Source organism: Oreochromis aureus, linkage group 12 (genome assembly GCF_013358895.1).
Source record: "Oreochromis aureus strain Israel breed Guangdong linkage group 12, ZZ_aureus, whole genome shotgun sequence".
NCBI classification, from domain to species: Eukaryota; Metazoa; Chordata; class Actinopteri; order Cichliformes; family Cichlidae; genus Oreochromis; species Oreochromis aureus.
In genome coordinates, this window is record NC_052953.1 from 17,736,229 (window position 1) to 17,753,964 (window position 17,736).

Here is a 17,736-nt window from a genome sequence, read left to right on the forward strand (position 1 = left end):
AGCCTTTGTCACAGCCATAACCAAACACCAGAGCTTCTTCTGCCGTGAAACCACCGTTATTGTTTGTCATTTTGATCTTATTCACCGTTGCTAAATGTAGCATCACTGTCATACATGGGAAAGAGACTGCAAATATACATATTAATTATTTTATTTTTAGTTGTTATTATTTTTTATGATGAGACAGTAGAGCAAACAGGAGAAGATGGACAGAGAGAAAAATAAAATCCAGGCACCTGAAGTTGCCTTTAAGGCTATTTGTTGCTCAACCCACTGAGCTAAGTGGGTACCCCTGGATCCTGCAAGTATATTATGAAAGAAACCACTGGTGGCCCACTGTGTTCATGCAAAATGACTGACACATTTTATAATGGAGGCTCAGTGATTTTATGTCCACCAACTAACAGTATTCAACAAGAAGCCAATGAAAGGTCAAAATGGAGAACATGTTTATAACAAATAATAAAAAGGGGAACGAAATGAAAAAGATTAGCTTTCATATGCTCCATTTTCATTGCACATAAAGAAAAAGATTTCAAGCATTTCTTTTTGTAATTTTTAAGGATGTGGCTTATAGCTCATGAAAGTCAGAAATCTAATATCTTAAATTATTAGATTATTTCCTAAAACCCTATCATATGTCCTTACCCTCCATACGGAGGGTGTCAATGAGCACAAAATGGAAAGTCAAGCAGTGATTGTGGTTGGCTGCACTGAACTAGGCCAAGAGATGTATTGTATTTATAGTTTGAATGATAATTTTCTTTACTTTACTGTACAAAAAATAAAGATTGAAGTTGAGCTTTACTGTATATTTGCAATCCCTCTTTCATGTCTTCAGCTTTCCCAGCTCATTGATTCTCTGACCTGCATTCACTGCATGGAATTCATGATTTGTGTTTTACCTAATAACCTGTTGTTGTCCTTTTGTACTCATTGCTCTCTTTTCTAATAATTATCAAGTCATGTTCCTCTGTGATATTTGTAACAGGTGCATCAGATGTTGGCAGCGGTGACTATGGGAGTTACATCACAGATCCTGGGGTCAAAGATGAAGATGGCTTTGACATTGATGACTCTGATTATGATATTTTCATTGAAGAGGTGCGTTTTTTACAGTCCAGAGCTAAACTGCAACCTATTGTCTGTTTGATTATCACTCACTTCATTTTTTTCGCTGATTTTCTCTCTTTTCTCTCCTAGTTGAAGCCATTTCCGGGTATAAGTCAGGACAACAGGAAGTCCCAACTGCGTTCACACTCTGGTCCCCCATCTGGTCGAAATGTTGTTTACCGTATGAACACCATGACTCCTCCAAATGTTACAGCTGCACCAGTTTCCACAACCACATCATCCATCTTTTCAGAGTTTACAGATCTGCTTTTCCCAGTCACTTCACAGCCCAGTAGCACTCTTGAGACCAAAACTACTGCCCCACTCACTCCTACCAGGTAAGATTGATGTTAAACATACCTTTTTAAGATGATTATTTAATTTAATATCTGTTTTTCATCAAGGATTTGTTTGTAATTTCTTGTTGTTGATGAGATTTCAAAACTTTTTAAAGGCAAAATTAACCACTTATAGATTTTTCCTCATGAACAAAAAAAAAATCTTTTACTGCTCTTATGCTCACAGCTTTTCTTCTTAGTCTGTGATTGTGATCATTATATTTCCATCTCTGCTGGCTTTCTGCTTTTTTCCCCCCTTAAAAGCTACCTAGAACATGTCTTTTTTGTGCTCTTATACTTAATTATTTGATAAAGATGGCGAATGGAGCAGTGAAATGTCACACTGTCTGGTTGTGATGTACTGTATGTCATTATCTGCAGCAATATAAGGTGGCTTGGCCACTGTTCTGTTGAGTTTGGGTGAGCACTTTGGGCTTCTTGCTGTTTGTTGCTTTCCTTCAAACAAAAAAAGGAACAATTTACAATCAAATGCCACCTTTAGAAGACATACCTGATAAAGGTGTAAATACACAACAAAATATTGCCTCTCAGGTTATTGTAACCCCAACTAGCAACAAATTACTAAAGTTCCTTATCTTTCTTTCTCTTTTTATCCCCCGAAGCATCCCTTTGTCGACCACCACTTCTACTACGACCACGTCCCCCTGGAAAGGCGAGGTACCTCGTGTGTACGACCTGAGCTGTGATGATACTGTGTGTCCGCCCGACAGCTTCTGTCTCACTGATTACGAAAGCGGCGGTTCGCGCTGCCACTGCAACCTTGGACGAAGAGGGGACACATGCTCTGAGGGTAAGAAAGATTTCTGAATTCTTGCCTCTTTTTTAAAAAACATTTTATGTCAGCTGTGCTCTGATAGTGTAGTGGCCATTTTGTCAAGGTTGCAAGAAGTGGCCCTTTCTTCTTCCAACCCATGGGTGCTCTTACTTCTCATTTGTCATGATTTTTCTTTTCATTTGTCCTCCTTCAGCGTTATCAGTGAAGTTTCCCAGATTCCATGGCCACTCTCACATGACCTTTGAACCCTTAAAAAACTCTTATCAAACCTTTCAGATTACTTTGGAGTTTAAGGTAAGATATCAGGTTCCATGTTCTCTCATATCTTTTTTTTTTCTATCAGTGATTAAAATAGATTTCAGACGGTTTCTCTTCGGTGCAGGCAGACTCTGAGGATGGGTTGCTGCTGTACTGTGGAGAGAATGAACATGGCCGTGGAGACTTTACTTCTTTGGCTTTGGTTCGGGGGAAGCTTCATTACAGGTGTCAGAATAACATTAGCTATCATGTACTGTTTATGAAAAGAAATAAATGTGTTCATAAGATTTAGAGATGGGATTTTTCCTTGTCTGTAGATATGATGCAGATTCTTGTCTCTGCAGGTTTAACTGTGGTACAGGAGCAGCTCAGATAGTCAGTGAGAGCCGCATTGTCCTCGGTCAGTGGCACACAGTAACTGTCTTCAGAGATGGCATGAGTGGCTGGCTCCGTATGGACAACGACACACCCATATCCGGACGATCACAGGTTATAATACAAAGAAAATGAAAAATGTCAAATTGGGGTTTTTTTGTTTGTTTTTTTAAAAACATGTTTTAAGTTAAACAGTGATTTAAAGCATACTGATGCAAGGTGTGTCATCACTCAGGTGTAACGCTACAGTCACTCAGTGGCTGGAGACTGCAACTCTACTAAAATTAGTGCAGCTGTGTGCAGTGAACTTCCAGTCTTGTTGTCTTTGCAATGGGTGCTTTGAAGACAGGATCCAGGTCTGCAACCTCTTGCAGTCAGTTGTTGTCTTCAAAGTGATTTTGGTGTATAGAGACAGCGATCAGTCTGCTCAGTCGGCTATCGAATGGGATCAAGTTGGCTATTACATGCAATTTGTTTGTGTTTGCCATCTACATGCACAGAAACTCAAATTAACTGCTTGCATTCTTAGTCTCGTGGATTTGAAACAGAAATTCAAAAACGTCTCCACAAGTAGTGACATAGTTACTGCAGGATGGTAAATTGACACAGGCGCTCTGCAGGTTTGCTTCTATATAGAAATATAACCAAAATACAACCAGTTTGGAGACAGTTGAGTCCACCATTGCAAAGAGACTCATCCCAGATGAGTTGCAGTCATTAGCACAGACTGACTAATTTTGATTGCAACATGTTGGCATTTGGCAATATGTCTGAGGCAAACTGCGATGGTTTGCCTCCTACCAGGCAACCTGTAAAGTCACCCTGCAAATAAAAGTGATTGCCCAGAGGTTGAGGGTGCTACACTTTCATCCTCTGGATGACCAGTTGGTTCCTGTAACTACTTGCACCAAAACTGTTGGTGCATATTGTCAAATATTGTCTTACAAGCGGTCAGACTACCCTTAAAATACAAATAAAGAGGTTTTAATGTCTTCATCTTGTTCTCTTAGGGTCAGTATAGTAAGATCACCTTCCGCTCCCCGTTGTATGTGGGTGGATCCCCAAGCGCTTACTGGCTGGTCAAAGCGACAGGGACAAATCGTGGCTTTGTTGGCTGCATGCAGAGTCTGACCATCAACAATAAGGCTACAGACATCAGGCCCTGGCCCCTGGGCAGAGCTCTGAGTGGAGCTGATATAGGTAAGGAAGCACACAGGATGTGAGAGAATTTGTGTGATGAATGTTATTTTAATGTGGCCGCTGCCAGTGGCACCTGGCTCTTATCCATATTACCCACAGTGCACTAGGTCTCCTGATGTTTTGGTGCTCGGTTGAGTAGCTGAACAGTAATTCTAGAGTTTGCCTGTTTGGTTTTCATGCATACAGTAAATAACTATAATCATTAGTGGGCATAATTTGAATATGGATGACAGTGTTTATTCATTACACCGCCCGGTGTTAGTGTTATTTCACTTTGCTTAAAAGAAAAAATGAAAGCAGACCATGTCGTGGTGTATAATGAGAGCATTAAAATATCTGACATGAACAAAAAAGACAAATCCAGTGATATAAGAAAGGAATTGTTGCCACTTTAGATAATTTTCTGTCACAGCGACAGACAAAAATAGCTTTTTAATAACAGGGTTTTAGCCAATATGTCACTGAAGCAAGAAGCAGATTGTTTTTGGCAAATTATGGAACACAAAGGACTTTTTCACAACATGATTTTATGAACGAGGTAAGAATATTAAATAACTTTTGTAAGAAATTAAAACTCACTGAATAAATACACCCCATTCGAAATACAACACAAACAAAAAAAAACCCCTCATATTTCGATTGTGCATGTTGTGTGTGTGTTGTACAATCATATCATACTATATCAGTATGCAGCTTTTATATAATCCCCTTTTTTGGTGTGTGGAAGATGCTAAACTCCTGCTCACTTTTCTGTAGTTGGAGCAGGACTGTTTATAGGAACAATGCAATCATGGAAACTGTATTTATGTTGTAAGTGTGTACACACATATGCAGAGTACATATGCTGGCTTTGTCCTAATGTACCAGGTGAGTGCAGTGACAATGTGTGCGACCTGGTCAGCTGTGCCAATGGCGGAGTCTGCTTTGCAAATCGTGCTGATGGCTACATCTGCCTGTGCCCACTTGGCTTCAGAGGAGCACTTTGTGAAGAGAGTGAGTCAACCATTTTTCCTTTTTTTCCCCCTCACACCTGCAAAAGTGTGCACACAAGCGTCCGGTTTACAAGCAGAGTTTTGAACAGCTGTGAAAAAAGGAAAAATAAAATCCCTGCCGTTTCTTCTTACCTGCTGACTTCCACGTATTGTCACATAAACCTTTCAAGGTAATTACTCAGCAGTTGAAGAAAATGCCAAGAAAATCGATTCAAATAAGAATTATTTCTCATATGGCAGCAGAAGGATTGATTGCATGTCAGACCAGCTTTCACACAAAATAGCCTTCCACTTTTTCCTCTCCTTGATATATCTCTTCCTACAATCTCATTGTGTCGTTATCAACTATTTTCCTCCTCTTTACATTTACTTATTTTCTTGTGTCTTTTCTGCTTTTCCTCAGGTTTCTCACTGTCCTCGCCGCTCTTCAATGAAACAGTGTTTTCATATGCCGTCATCCCATGGCCTCAGTCCTCACAGAGTTACCTGTCCTTCACTGAGTTTGAGGTGACGTTTCAGCCGTCAACCCCTGATGGAGTGCTGCTGTACAGTGATGACGCAGGGAGCGGGGACTTCCTTGCTATAAACCTGGTGGACAGATATGTAGAGTTCAGATTTGACTGTGGCTCTGGAGGAGCTGTCATAAGGTGCTGGATAGAGCCAAGTTTTGAATCTTCTTTTCACATTGGTTTTACATTATCTAACTAGATGTCCTATACTAAATGTGTGTTACTGTGTGTTCCAGGAGTGAGGAGCAGATCAGTTTGGACTCATGGCATGAGCTAAGAGTATCACGTACAGCAAAGAGTGGTATCCTCCAGGTGGACAGCCAGAGACCTATGGAGGGGATTGCTGAGGTATATTAATGGCCATTACAACCATCTGCAAAAACTGTTATGTTATTATTAGAAAACATACTTCACAAAAAACTCAACTGTATAGTTTAACGGGAGTAAGAAACAAACCACAAGATACTAGAAGCAAGTATACTAGGTCTTTATAGTCAGGGTAGACTTCATACATGAGAGGCAAGTGACAAGTGGCCAAAAATGCACACAGCTGGTGGGAAAATAACCAGATACAATAAGTAAAACTGACTGAAATGCAGGGAAACTGGGGAATTTCAAAATAAAACTGGAATTAATGACATTAGAAACCTCTATGCATGATACGCACACACCTTATTAGTTTCTAAGACATGTTTAAGTGACATTTGTATTAGAACAATCACCAAAACAATCACCTGTCAAAGTCAACTCTTGAATGTGCAACACTTAATCATCTTTTAGCCGTGGTTTGGTCCTTAAACTCCTGAGAAAAATATCAGGCTCTTTTTGACCAAGTGAAACACATCCAGAGTTATAGATTTTTAAAACATGTATTTATTTAAGCGGATGTGCAAACAAATGGTTTGACATGACTTACCTGTTTCTCTGCTGTATTTACATTTCAGGGAGCTTTCACTCAGATCAACTGCAGCTCACCTCTCTATATTGGCGGCGTGCCAGAGTACGATAAAACCAAGAGGACAGCAGGTGTAATAAAGCCCTTCACTGGCATTATTCAGCAGGTGATTGCTTTTTTTAGATACGCCAACATCAGTGAGCTGGGACACAATTATATTTGTAAGATTCAATCATTTCCAATCCATCAAAATTGATACAGCAGCATTACATTATATATGATGTATACTGCATACAGTCTCCAAGCTACTGTGGCAGGTGTCTGATTTTTGGGGGGTTTTTTTACAGTCACGCTCTTTCATTTTGTCCTTTTCCTCTCTGTGCTCTTTTCTTTTCTCCCCCTCAGCTAATACTCAATGATCGCACCATCCCCATAACAACTGGAACTGCTGGTGGAGTTAATGTAGCCAATTCTGCACACCCATGTGTGGAAAGTCCGTGTGCCAATGGAGGAACCTGCAGGCCAAAGTGGGATGGATATGAGTGTGACTGCCCTCTAGGGTACGACGGGAGGCATTGCCAGAAAGGTCTGTTGCATGTGGAATTGTTCTCATCGACAGATGAACTCGGTTGATGAGACTGTGCAATTTGTTGCACGTCACTGAAGTCAGCAGGCTGTTCACACGGTGCTAAGAATAAAATATGCTGATATTTTTTACATGCTAAATAAAATATTTTGTGTTTAGTTTTATTTTTCATAAAACTGTTTATTTTCTGTTTTAAGGCCACCGACATGACAGTTTCTTCTCATGCAAACTTAGTCCCTTAAGTTTATGCTTTCTCTCCTTTCAATGCTTTCATGGAACAGAGTGTGGGAATTACTGTTTGAACAGTAAGTCTTCTTCTCTGATTTCAAAAAGTAGATATTTACAACCGCACATGAGATTTTCTTTTCTTTCATGTAAGATTTCTTTCCCTTCACACATCTTCCACCACAGGATCAGATTTGGTCTTTTCTCTTAGCTGTAGACATATGACACATGCTGATGCTGCCACCTTGTGATGATATGAAAGGAGCTCTTGTTCTCTTCCCAGCTGTTACTGAAGCCATAGAGATTCCACAGTTCATCGGAAGAAGTTACCTGACCTATGACAACAGAGATATCCTTAAAAGGTTGGTGGGGAAATTTCTCTCTTTTTTTTTTTTTTTTTTTTTCCCGCTTTTTCATGAAGTGCATTCTGCTATTTTTCTACAGAGTATCTGGGTCCAGAACCAGCCTTTTCATGCGTTTTAAGAGCACAGCCAAAGACGGGTTGTTGCTCTGGCGAGGAGACAGTCCAATGAGACCCAACAGTGACTTCCTTTCTATGGGTCTTCAAGATGGTGCTCTCATCTTCAGGTATTTATCACTGTAAAACACTATAAAAAGAGTAAAAAAGTTAGGATGGCTTATAATTCTTAATCAAATGTAACTGAACTGTAAAGAAATATTTTTAGTTAAAGTGCAAATTCTGGAGACCATGTGTTTGTTCTTTCTGTGTCCTTGTGCTGGGCAAAAAATGTCAGAAAACACAAATGGAAAAAAAATTTTAGTGCACAAGAAGGACAGTAATAATAGAGAAGGAATGCTGATGCCATCAGGGGGTAGTGAGAGCTACGTGCTCAGCAGAGGTAGAGCTAAAAACAAAAAAAGGTCTGTGTGAGGACCATGATTGCTAAGAGAATCAGGATTTATCAGGCTTGTACCATAAAAATGTAATTCCACTGCAGTCCACTGTACGTGTATGCATTTCCATGTTGTTGTAGTTACAACCTGGGCAGTGGTGTAGCCAACATTGTCGTCAACGGGACCTTTAGTGATGGAAAGTGGCACAGAGTCAAAGCTGTGAGGTAAGCTCATGAAATCCTGTCAAATCTATATCCAGTATGTTGATCACATTCAACTGTGGCTGTTTGCTTTAAATTGCTCTCTTAATCTTTATTATAACATATTGCATTATAGCCTTATAACATTTATAGACCAACAGATCTGGTAGAAGTAGCAGTTGTAGGTCATTCTTTACAGTGTTTTGCTACCACAAATCACCTTTCAATCCCTGTGGAAAATAGAAAATCTAAGGTCAACACTTTATTTTTATATATAACTAAACTGTTATAAACAAATGAGAAGTCCAGTTTCTCAGTTTGACTAACTGATTTACTGTATTCAGGGATGGCCAGTCAGGAAAGCTGACTGTCGATGACTATGGGGCAAAGACAGGCAGGGCGCCCGGCAAAATGAGACAACTTAATATCAATGGACCCTTATATGTTGGTAAGTGAAACCTCGAATCTTTAATTCCATTAAATGATAAAGATTAAAAGATAATTTTCACATCTGTATGTTTGTGCTCTCTCTGTTCTTCGCCTTAAGGTGGCATGAAGGAGATAGCGCTTCACACAAACAGACAGTACATTGGAGGCTTGGTGGGCTGTGTGTCCCACTTCACACTGTCCACGGACTATCACTTAGCGCTGGTGGAGGACGCTGCTGACGGCAAGAACATCAACACCTGTTCCAACTAGTGAATGACTTTGGCAGTTTAAGATTTTCAGCGCTATTTCCAACCGAACCATCTGATTTGTCATCTTAAAGCTCACTTACCAGCAACAAATCAGTAAAAACTTAAATTATAATTTGTGGTTGTGTTTTCTTTTTCGTACCAATTCAGATCTGATGACCCTGAGAGGATTTTTAGAAAGCACAAGTACTTTGTGAAAAGAGAGAGAAAAAGGCAAAGCAATATGTTTGATGAGGATCTTTAAAAAAAATACCTTTTGAAGGACTTTTTCATGGGATGACTCTATTTGTATCTTTATTTCTTTTCTTTTTTTCTACTGTAAATCCTTATTTGATTGCTGGAAGAACCAAGTGATCCAAGGGATCAAAAGTCATCATGAACCTGACCTAGAGCAGCTAGCAGAGATAAACTTCTTTTAGAGGATTTTGGTTTTGGTTCTAGAGGATTTCTGTTGTCTTTGTTGTTGTGGCATTTGTATTCTTGTTCGTGATGTATTATCAGTCTGTAGACAGATATTTTCTAAAATCTGATGGATGTCAGTTTTTAACAACGTTTCTAGTTTTGGAGGGTAAATACGTCAGCTACACAAAATGTTGGTTTTAACCTTCTTTTTTTAGTTCACTTGGTCTTTCATCTTGATCTCTCAGACGTTAGTAACATGAAAGTCTAATGTTGATACGGTGAGGCAGATCAAATCCTCAGTAAATTATGTGTGACAGACTGTTGCTGTCATCTGGCACAAACCACAGTACTGTGGACATCAGCCTTTGAATTGTTGCTTGTAACTCTTGATTATATTATCAAAGTGATTGATCTACTTACTCTTCATGCCTGAATTTTATCCTTTAAAAGGGGCATTCTGCGAATACTCCATTTGCATCTTATGATCTATATGGTATGTTGATGTCCACTCCCACAAAACCAAGACACTGTTGTCCAAATACACTGGTTTGCCCACGAGAGATATCCCCTTGTTTCAAAGAAAGTCTGTGATGCTCATCCTTGCATTATGAAAAGTGTTGCAAAAGAAGCAAAACTAATGAAATCACCATGTGACTGTGAATGTCAGCGGTATCAGCTGACTTCAGCCTCAGAATAATTACAATAGGTTGACTGTACAGAACATGTAGTATGTACCAGCTGACTTTAAAAGCTAAATAACCCTAGATCGTAGAAATATGTTAATGTGTCTATGATCCCGGATGCGGTGTCTAAATGTCCATTTAAAGCTTTAACTTTAAATTGATGCTGCCGTACTGGTCAGATAGTGAGGGCAGGAAATGTAAAATCAGTCTGTAGGCCTGACCTGTGCATAGCCAAAATGGGAGAAGTAAGACGGACATCGCGAATGAATGTGCACACAAAGAAAACGTACTACTCAAGCCTTAATGTCTCTCTAATTATGTACTCCTGAAAATGAAAGCAAACAATTAAGTGCATCAAAGAGGCGTGTCAAGAGGTAATCCTTTGTTATGTGACCAGAGACTGATTGTTGGCGCTGTGGAAATTATGCTTATCCGGGCTTGTAGACTTGTCCTCTTACAAAATGATGAAATACGTAAAGTAAGCCTGTATATGTTTTGGTATATTGTGACACCCTCTAAATAAAGTCCAATCAAACAGATTAAACAACTTTCTAGCCACTAACTTTTTGTCATGGTTGATAATAAGTTGTCGGTGCCCTTGACTTTTTGTTTGGGAAATTGATTTTATAATGGTGCACTTTACAAACCATCTTGTGCTGGCTACTGTGCTTTGTTATTTGATCGCATTGTACATGTACTTCATTAGTTTGCATTTATATGAATGCAAACATGGATGAATGGCTTAAGTCTTTATTATTTATTATTATGTGCGTCATATCCACAGTTATTCCCAGCCTACATAGACTTCCAAGACACCACCGATTAATATAAACATTGTTTAGGGTTCTGAAGTCCAGAAACTGAGAAGCAGTAGCAGAAGTTATTTTACAAAAATAATTTCAGATGATGTAAATATACAGTGAGCTTTCAAATTAACATTGTGCACACAGAAACCTAAAAAAACCTGGCAATTCAAGCCATTTCTTCAGTACAATTCAATATTCATAATTAGATATACTATCTTATATATAATTATGAATATAATTTTCACATTCTTAAACATTCTTGATGAATAACTTATCACATTAACAAAAAATACAAGCTGACCAATGACTGTAGAATTGACTGTTTTCTGCAGTAATTGAAGCTGACCAGCAGTATTTGACCTAATAAACAATAATATGTGTTACAAATAGAGACAGTACTGTACAGGAAGAGCAAAAGACCGGCCACCAGGCAAGGTAGGAAACTGCTTGGAGGATCCTGAGCACCCAGTAAGCTACTGACAAAGGTGAGACTGCAGCAGTGGGTTGCACGGACAGCAGGAGTGACCTGATCTCTATAAGGTGCTCCCATCAAATTCCACTCACTCCCCTTGCAAGTGCTGCAAGATTCTATTTGAACAAACCTGATGAAAATGTGTTATTATTCTGGAAGCGAAAAGAAGAAAATAAAACTAAATGGATTATTTAAAAAAGCGAAACAATATTAAGTGGAGCAGATAATATACAATGCTAAAAAAAACCTAAATGCTCCAAGTCTGGTCTGAAATAGTCAGAGACATTTGAATAATTAAACTTCCATTAGGATCACATTTTTTATTTTATTTTGTTGACTCTGACATTTAACATTAATTAGCTGGCAGAGCATCCTAGTGTGTCCAGCACTGCTGGCCGTGATGTGAAGGGCACTGACAACTGACTTGTTAGTCTTAATTTGTTACCATTAAAGCTTCATAACCAGTCAGCTCGTTCTTGAGGTCTTTTAAGGAAATAAACATGGTTTCTGGCACTTCTAGAATAATGTTTTAACTCTCATTTTACAGGACAATCGTTGTGGTTGGTGGTGCCAAATTATTTATAACATAATGGTGATTAATGCTGGTTGGAGGGACTACTGTTCATTTTTGCCTAGGGCCCCAAGAGACACTCGAATCACCACTGTAAAAAAATCCTTAAAATATTGAGTAGCTAATCCAACCCTTAACCCTTTAAAAACAAAAGGTAACATCCAAACAGGATTGATATGTTGCTTTTTCTTTGTACCACTTAAAAGTCTAATCAGATTGAGATCCAGTTTTAAAGCCAGAGGGAAAAATAGCACTTCTACACTGTGCAATGAAGTAATTCTGTTTCAGTCCAAAATAAAACTTCAGTTAAACATGCTGTGTTTGTTTTCTCAGAGGACAGACTGCCTCACCTGCTATGTTAGGGGAGGATTATTTTAAGATAAACATTTCATTGTCATTTGGGTTCCAGCATCAAGTACATTGAAACAACAATTAGAATACACACACACACACACACACACACACACACACACACACACACACACACACACACACACACACACACACACACACACACATATATATTTAAATATATATATATACGAACTCTTAGGACTGGGATTTACAGAGGCAATCTTGCTTGTTATTTTGGTTGTAACCATACTTCCATGACCAAACTACTCATGGCTAATTTTAGAGGCAATCTATTCATGCGGAAAGCTTGTGAAACCACAACAAAGACTGTGAGAAATGCACACAATGCCTGGTAGAGGAGTGGTGCGCACAAGAAAATACTTTTTTGTATTTTCAAAGATGTGATTATTACCCTTTTCTGGAGGTTCTTTTCAATCACAAGCAACACTGCAGTGTTTGACGTTGCATTTCAGGACACTCAAACCATTATGTGACGTCCGTGTGGCCATGATGTGGTTCTATTGTGCTTTGAAAATACGGCAGTTTGGACCATTTTTCTAAGCTGTAATACAACAAGCTAAACACAACATGTCCTAGCAAGAAAATTTGTCTGTGTTATTTCATATGTTTGTCTGTTTTGATTTGCCTAAAGTTAGAACACCTCATATGGCAAAATTAGATGCATCTACCATAGACTCTGCTGTATCCAGATTTTGTAATGACCGTCTCCTTATCACTGTTTATATCGACTCACTAACTGAGGGGCATTTTCTTGCTTAAATTCTGTGGGATGTAAGCTAACCAACAGCTGACTTTCCTTCATGCAACTTTAGCAACCCTACTATATTGTGGCACCTCTTTGGTGGAAATCAGAAGACACATAAGTACCAAATAATTTTAGGTTAAATTTGACTGCTTTTCTTTTACTGGCGTCCTTCTGGCCTCATTTCATGTCAGCGGTCTGTAACTTCAATCTTTCCAGAGCAATATTATTCTATGAAACTTACATAAAACCCCGTAGTGTATCCAGAAAGGTCTTTAATTTAGATAAAGCCATTAGACACCACATCATATTCAGGTCATCTGCATCTTATCACAATGTGCGGTCAAAGGTGACCAGTGGACGATTAGCTTAAAGCTGCCAAATTCAATTCAGTTCTGAGAACAGGAATGATAAATGATGGGCTGTAATTTGGTTTTATCTGATTACACTGCACATCACTTTTTATTGACGCTGTTATTACAATGGCCACCTTACCCGAATTTATTTCACTGACTTGAATACCATAACAAGTTATATCACACCCTAGAAGCTTTATAAACCCATTCAATTCAATTAAACTCAACTTTATTTTACATTTTATTTCATTTATATAGTTAATAGTTATATAGTTTAGTTAAAAGATGAACTAAACTACTGCAGCAGAACATTGGATTTGACATTAATACCTTATTACACACACATCAGCAATGCATTAGTCAGGTGAAAAATGAAAAAACAAAAAAACCATTATCATTAAACAAGAAGTGAGTCAGCCAAAAAAAAGAGGTTAGACTACAACACTTCTTAAATTAATACATTTTTAAATGTTTAATCTCATTATTAATGTTAAACAAATGCAGCTCATCTTGACCAAGTAAAATGTAAATTTAAGCAGGTGAGAAGGTAAGTGAGCATGTATAGTGGAATAAGACGTTCTCAGAAAGTATGAAACCCAAAGCGCTTTTTTATGTACACATAGACGAATACATTAAACTTTTATTATTACAAATGAAAGACTATCCCTCAAGTATAAAGATCACACTTTAACTTAAGAAATTTACTTTTAAATTCTTTATGTTTGATACTGTTTATGCATGCATCTGTTTCTTTTTTTATCTTTGATGTTAAGAACATTTGAGTAAAATGCTGACAATAAAGACATCTTTGTCAACTTCATAGAAGCTCAGTTCCAACTCATTTTAAGAAAAACTGAAAAAGATCAAAGGAGTTGTATAACACTCTAAGCTGATATAAGTTTTTGCCTAGCAATTATTTGCTAATTATAACAGCAGCACTTTTGTTTAACACAGTGTGTATTTAACATCTTTTTAAACGTCTAAAAGACAAGAGGAAATTGGTTTATCTTATCATTATCTCATTATTCATATTAATAGTATTATTATCATTTATTATTTATTCATTTATTATTCATTTGTCCACCAAGTAAATATTATATACCCAAGTTATGAAAGTATTTTTCTTTAGTTTCATAAAGTTCTTTTGAATTTATTTCTAAGATAAAAATATAAAAGCATACCAGTTTAAAACAAAAAACAAACAAACAAACAAACAAAAAATTGGGGCATGTTTCTGAAGAAGGACGGGGTTTACATACATGCTCTTGGTCGGCTCTTTCACTCTTCTCCTACTGTCATAAGTGTTAAACCTATCCTGTCAAGCATCACAGGATGAGCAGGTGTCCCACTAAAAATGAGACAGACCCATATTCATGTTCATTTCACACCAACAACCTATTTAGAATCGCCAATTTTCTTGGCAGCTATTTCTGTGAACTGTGAAAAGCACCTGAAACACCAAGTGCAAACCACATGCTCCAGCCGGCAGTTCAAACCAGAACTAGCTCACTGTGAGGTGATAGTACTAACCAGTGCAGCAGTGTGCCACTGTTATTTATAAACCACCAAACTTTATTTTTATTTCAATTCTACATATATATATATATATATATATATATATATATATATATATATATATATATATATATATATATATATAAAAAATTATATATATATATGTATATATATAAAAATAAAAATGACAGATTGAAAAAAATGGCCTCAAACATTTGACACAGCTGTTTTTAGTATTTTTATGTATTTGAGAGCACAAAATTTGTTCTGCCTTAAATTGCGGAAATATCGCAACATCTTTTCAAGAAATCATGTGAGCTTTGTGAGAGAGAGCATGATTAAGTAAGTAATAGCTATAGAAAATGTAATTTTTTCGGTTGTGTGACTCAGCAGGAGTATTTCTGACTCCATCCCCTGACTCCTTCCAGGGTGTAATCACACACTGCTTGCTTCATAGTTTTGTTTGCACTGAGATTTCTCCTCATTCAGCCTGATGGAGCTGCTTTGGCCTGGGTTGCTCATGTTCCAGATGTTCTGTTTTATTAACGGCTATCCCAATGGTGCTCCCTCCGGTGCCTGTGAGGATATGTTACCTCGCCACTCTGGAGTGCTGCCTCAGCCTTCACCAGCACCCTACACCATTCTCACCAATGCCAGGGTGTTTCAGCCAGGGAAGCCCATTACAGGTAAGATGCTCTTCACTTCTTCTAGAGATTAACAGATTTTTTTTTTTGTAGAAGTCTGACAAACTTTATAAACTCAACTCTGCTTTGGATTTTACATATTAGGAAATATATACATATACATATATACATGTATATGCATTGATATACATATTTTTTTAGGAAAAGAATATATATATATATATATTCCTAAATTCTAAAAAACTACAATATAAAGAGTTTATCCATTATTGATCGAAAAATGTCATATTTGAAATTATAAACTACTCTTTATTTTATATATATAACCAATGCAGTTTTTGTTGTGCTAACTGCAGTGACCATCATTGGACCAAAATACAGAGGAGTTCTTCTGGAAGCTCGAACAGGTGGAGGCCTCAATGCTCTGGGGACGTGGCAGCGCCCTCCTCCGGACACTAAATTCCTTCAGGTGCATTTTTCAGTTAAGCCCATGTTGAAACCTGAGCTGCAAATAGTCATAATGTTGTTACAGATGCCAAAAGTACAATAAATAAGATTGTTCCCCAAAAAACAAATGCTTAAATAAACTGGAAGAGGGCAGCATAAAGGTTCTAGGTTTGAATCTATTGGCCAAATGGGGCCTTTCTCTGTGGATTTTCTCCCCATGCTTGTGTGGGTCCTCCCATAGTCCAAAAACATTGGACTGTGGGACAACTGGATTGGATGGGATGGGATTGTGAGCATGAATGGTTGTCTGTTTCTCTTTTTCTGCTCGCCCCATGATAGACTGGTGACTGGGTGACATAACACTGGATTTGATAAGTAGAAGAGAATGTATGGATATAAAACAGGAGAGTAGAATTAACAGCAATTTCCGATTATTGTTCACAGTGCGCGCATAATCCTCGAGGTGCTGTCACTCACTCCAACACCAATCTCAAGGGCAACAGCACCGTTTACAGCTGGATACCACCTAACTGTGCAAGTCCTGTCTACTTCATGTAAGACAAATATACTTTATTTGATTTTCTGTGTAGATCCAAATTGAGCTTTGTATATATATATATATATATATATATATATATATATATATATATATATATATATATATATATATATATATATATATATATATATATATATATATATATATATATATATATTATAGGCTGTACAGTAATGGTTTGTCTTTAGCAACTGAAGCTTTTGAAAAGAACCAACTGCAGTGTCTTAGCATGGTTTTTGCATTTGGTTTTGCAGGGCCACCGTAGCTCAGCAACGCACAGTCTTCTGGGTTAATATAAGGTCCACGGATCTGACCAGAGGTAGGTACAGCCTGGTGACAAATCAAAATAAATGCAAAGAGACAAATGTTTGTGATACTCGTTCCTTCTCTGTCTTCTGCTTCTCAGGAAAAACAGGCGACCTTGATCTGGCAGTAGGTGCCAGCGCTGGAATGGCTGAAGGCAAACCTCTGCTTCCCTTAGTGATATGTTTTCTGATTTTAAACATACTGGCATGAATATAAAATATGTTCTGCAGTCTTCTTGTTATATATATAATAGCATGCAGTCCTATGGCTACATATCACATCTCAGTGAATTTTTCTTTAGATATGTAGCTCATATATATTAATGCAGCCCCCACGCTTGATCATATATCAACTGACCTATATCTACAGTGCTTATCCGTCATAGATATAAATGATAGATATACCTTCATTGCAAATGCCTTGTTTGATCTTGTTCCCAGCTTTTATGAGGTGTGTTCTGTCACATTTAATATAAATCTATAAAAGAAAAATCACCCCTCCAAAAATGCATTAAAGGGTTTCAAGACTAAGGTACGAATATGCCAAGATATGGCTGTACTGATGAGTCACTCCCTCTTCTATTAATACTTTATTATTGTATAAGGAATTTTAAAGCAAGTATGATTCACGCCTATTCCCTCATTGTACTCAATGCACACGTCTCAGCTGTAATATATATACTCTAAAAAATATTTGTTGCTCACTCTGTCATTGTTTTTGTTTTCTGTCACTAGACTTTGATTCTCTTCACATATCCTGTGTATCCTAATTGTATGTATGCGTATTTACCGAACCACCCATTTCAGATAATAAAATAGTAC

At 37.7% G+C, this 17,736-nt stretch overlaps 2 protein-coding genes across 5 annotated transcripts in view; both read left to right on the forward strand.

Annotated features, from left to right (window-relative positions):
- LOC116336440 (pikachurin) overlaps positions 1 to 10,661 on the forward strand; it is a 28,302-nt gene extending 17,641 nt beyond the window's left edge. For 2 of the 4 annotated variants that reach the window (XM_039620397.1, XM_039620398.1), the window contains 18 exons: positions 992 to 1,104; positions 1,204 to 1,451; positions 2,075 to 2,262; positions 2,441 to 2,541; positions 2,630 to 2,730; positions 2,850 to 2,994; positions 3,891 to 4,080; positions 4,948 to 5,073; positions 5,476 to 5,719; positions 5,818 to 5,929; positions 6,526 to 6,642; positions 6,882 to 7,062; positions 7,260 to 7,367; positions 7,571 to 7,649; positions 7,732 to 7,875; positions 8,283 to 8,366; positions 8,687 to 8,790; positions 8,890 to 10,661. In XM_039620397.1, the coding sequence (XP_039476331.1) occupies positions 992 to 1,104; positions 1,204 to 1,451; positions 2,075 to 2,262; positions 2,441 to 2,541; positions 2,630 to 2,730; positions 2,850 to 2,994; positions 3,891 to 4,080; positions 4,948 to 5,073; positions 5,476 to 5,719; positions 5,818 to 5,929; positions 6,526 to 6,642; positions 6,882 to 7,062; positions 7,260 to 7,367; positions 7,571 to 7,649; positions 7,732 to 7,875; positions 8,283 to 8,366; positions 8,687 to 8,790; positions 8,890 to 9,041 (2,537 nt within the window). In that variant the 3' untranslated portion in view covers positions 9,042 to 10,661. The remainder of the gene's footprint in view (positions 1 to 991; positions 1,105 to 1,203; positions 1,452 to 2,074; positions 2,263 to 2,440; positions 2,542 to 2,629; positions 2,731 to 2,849; positions 2,995 to 3,890; positions 4,081 to 4,947; positions 5,074 to 5,475; positions 5,720 to 5,817; positions 5,930 to 6,525; positions 6,643 to 6,881; positions 7,063 to 7,259; positions 7,368 to 7,570; positions 7,650 to 7,731; positions 7,876 to 8,282; positions 8,367 to 8,686; positions 8,791 to 8,889) is intronic. The other 2 variants (XM_039620399.1, XM_039620400.1) reach the window with 2 other exon arrangements.
- Positions 10,662 to 15,396: 4,735 nt separating this feature from the next.
- On the forward strand, positions 15,397 to 17,736 carry LOC116336441 (putative defense protein Hdd11). Its single transcript, XM_031760320.2, has 5 exons — positions 15,397 to 15,645; positions 15,960 to 16,072; positions 16,495 to 16,604; positions 16,864 to 16,928; positions 17,016 to 17,736. The coding sequence occupies exons 1-5, from the start codon at positions 15,453 to 15,455 to the stop codon at positions 17,123 to 17,125; spliced, it is 591 nt and encodes a 196-aa protein (XP_031616180.1). The 5' UTR covers positions 15,397 to 15,452; the 3' UTR covers positions 17,126 to 17,736.

Coding starts and splice junctions, on each gene's coding strand:
- LOC116336441 (XM_031760320.2), top strand. CDS start 15,453: ATGGAGCTGCTTTGGCCTGGGTTGCTCATGTTCCAGATGTTCTGTTTT. Junction 16,073..16,494: donor CGGACACTAAATTCCTTCAG/GTGCATTTTTCA, acceptor TATTGTTCACAG/TGCGCGCATAATCCTCGAGG. Junction 16,605..16,863: donor GCAAGTCCTGTCTACTTCAT/GTAAGACAAATA, acceptor TTGGTTTTGCAG/GGCCACCGTAGCTCAGCAAC.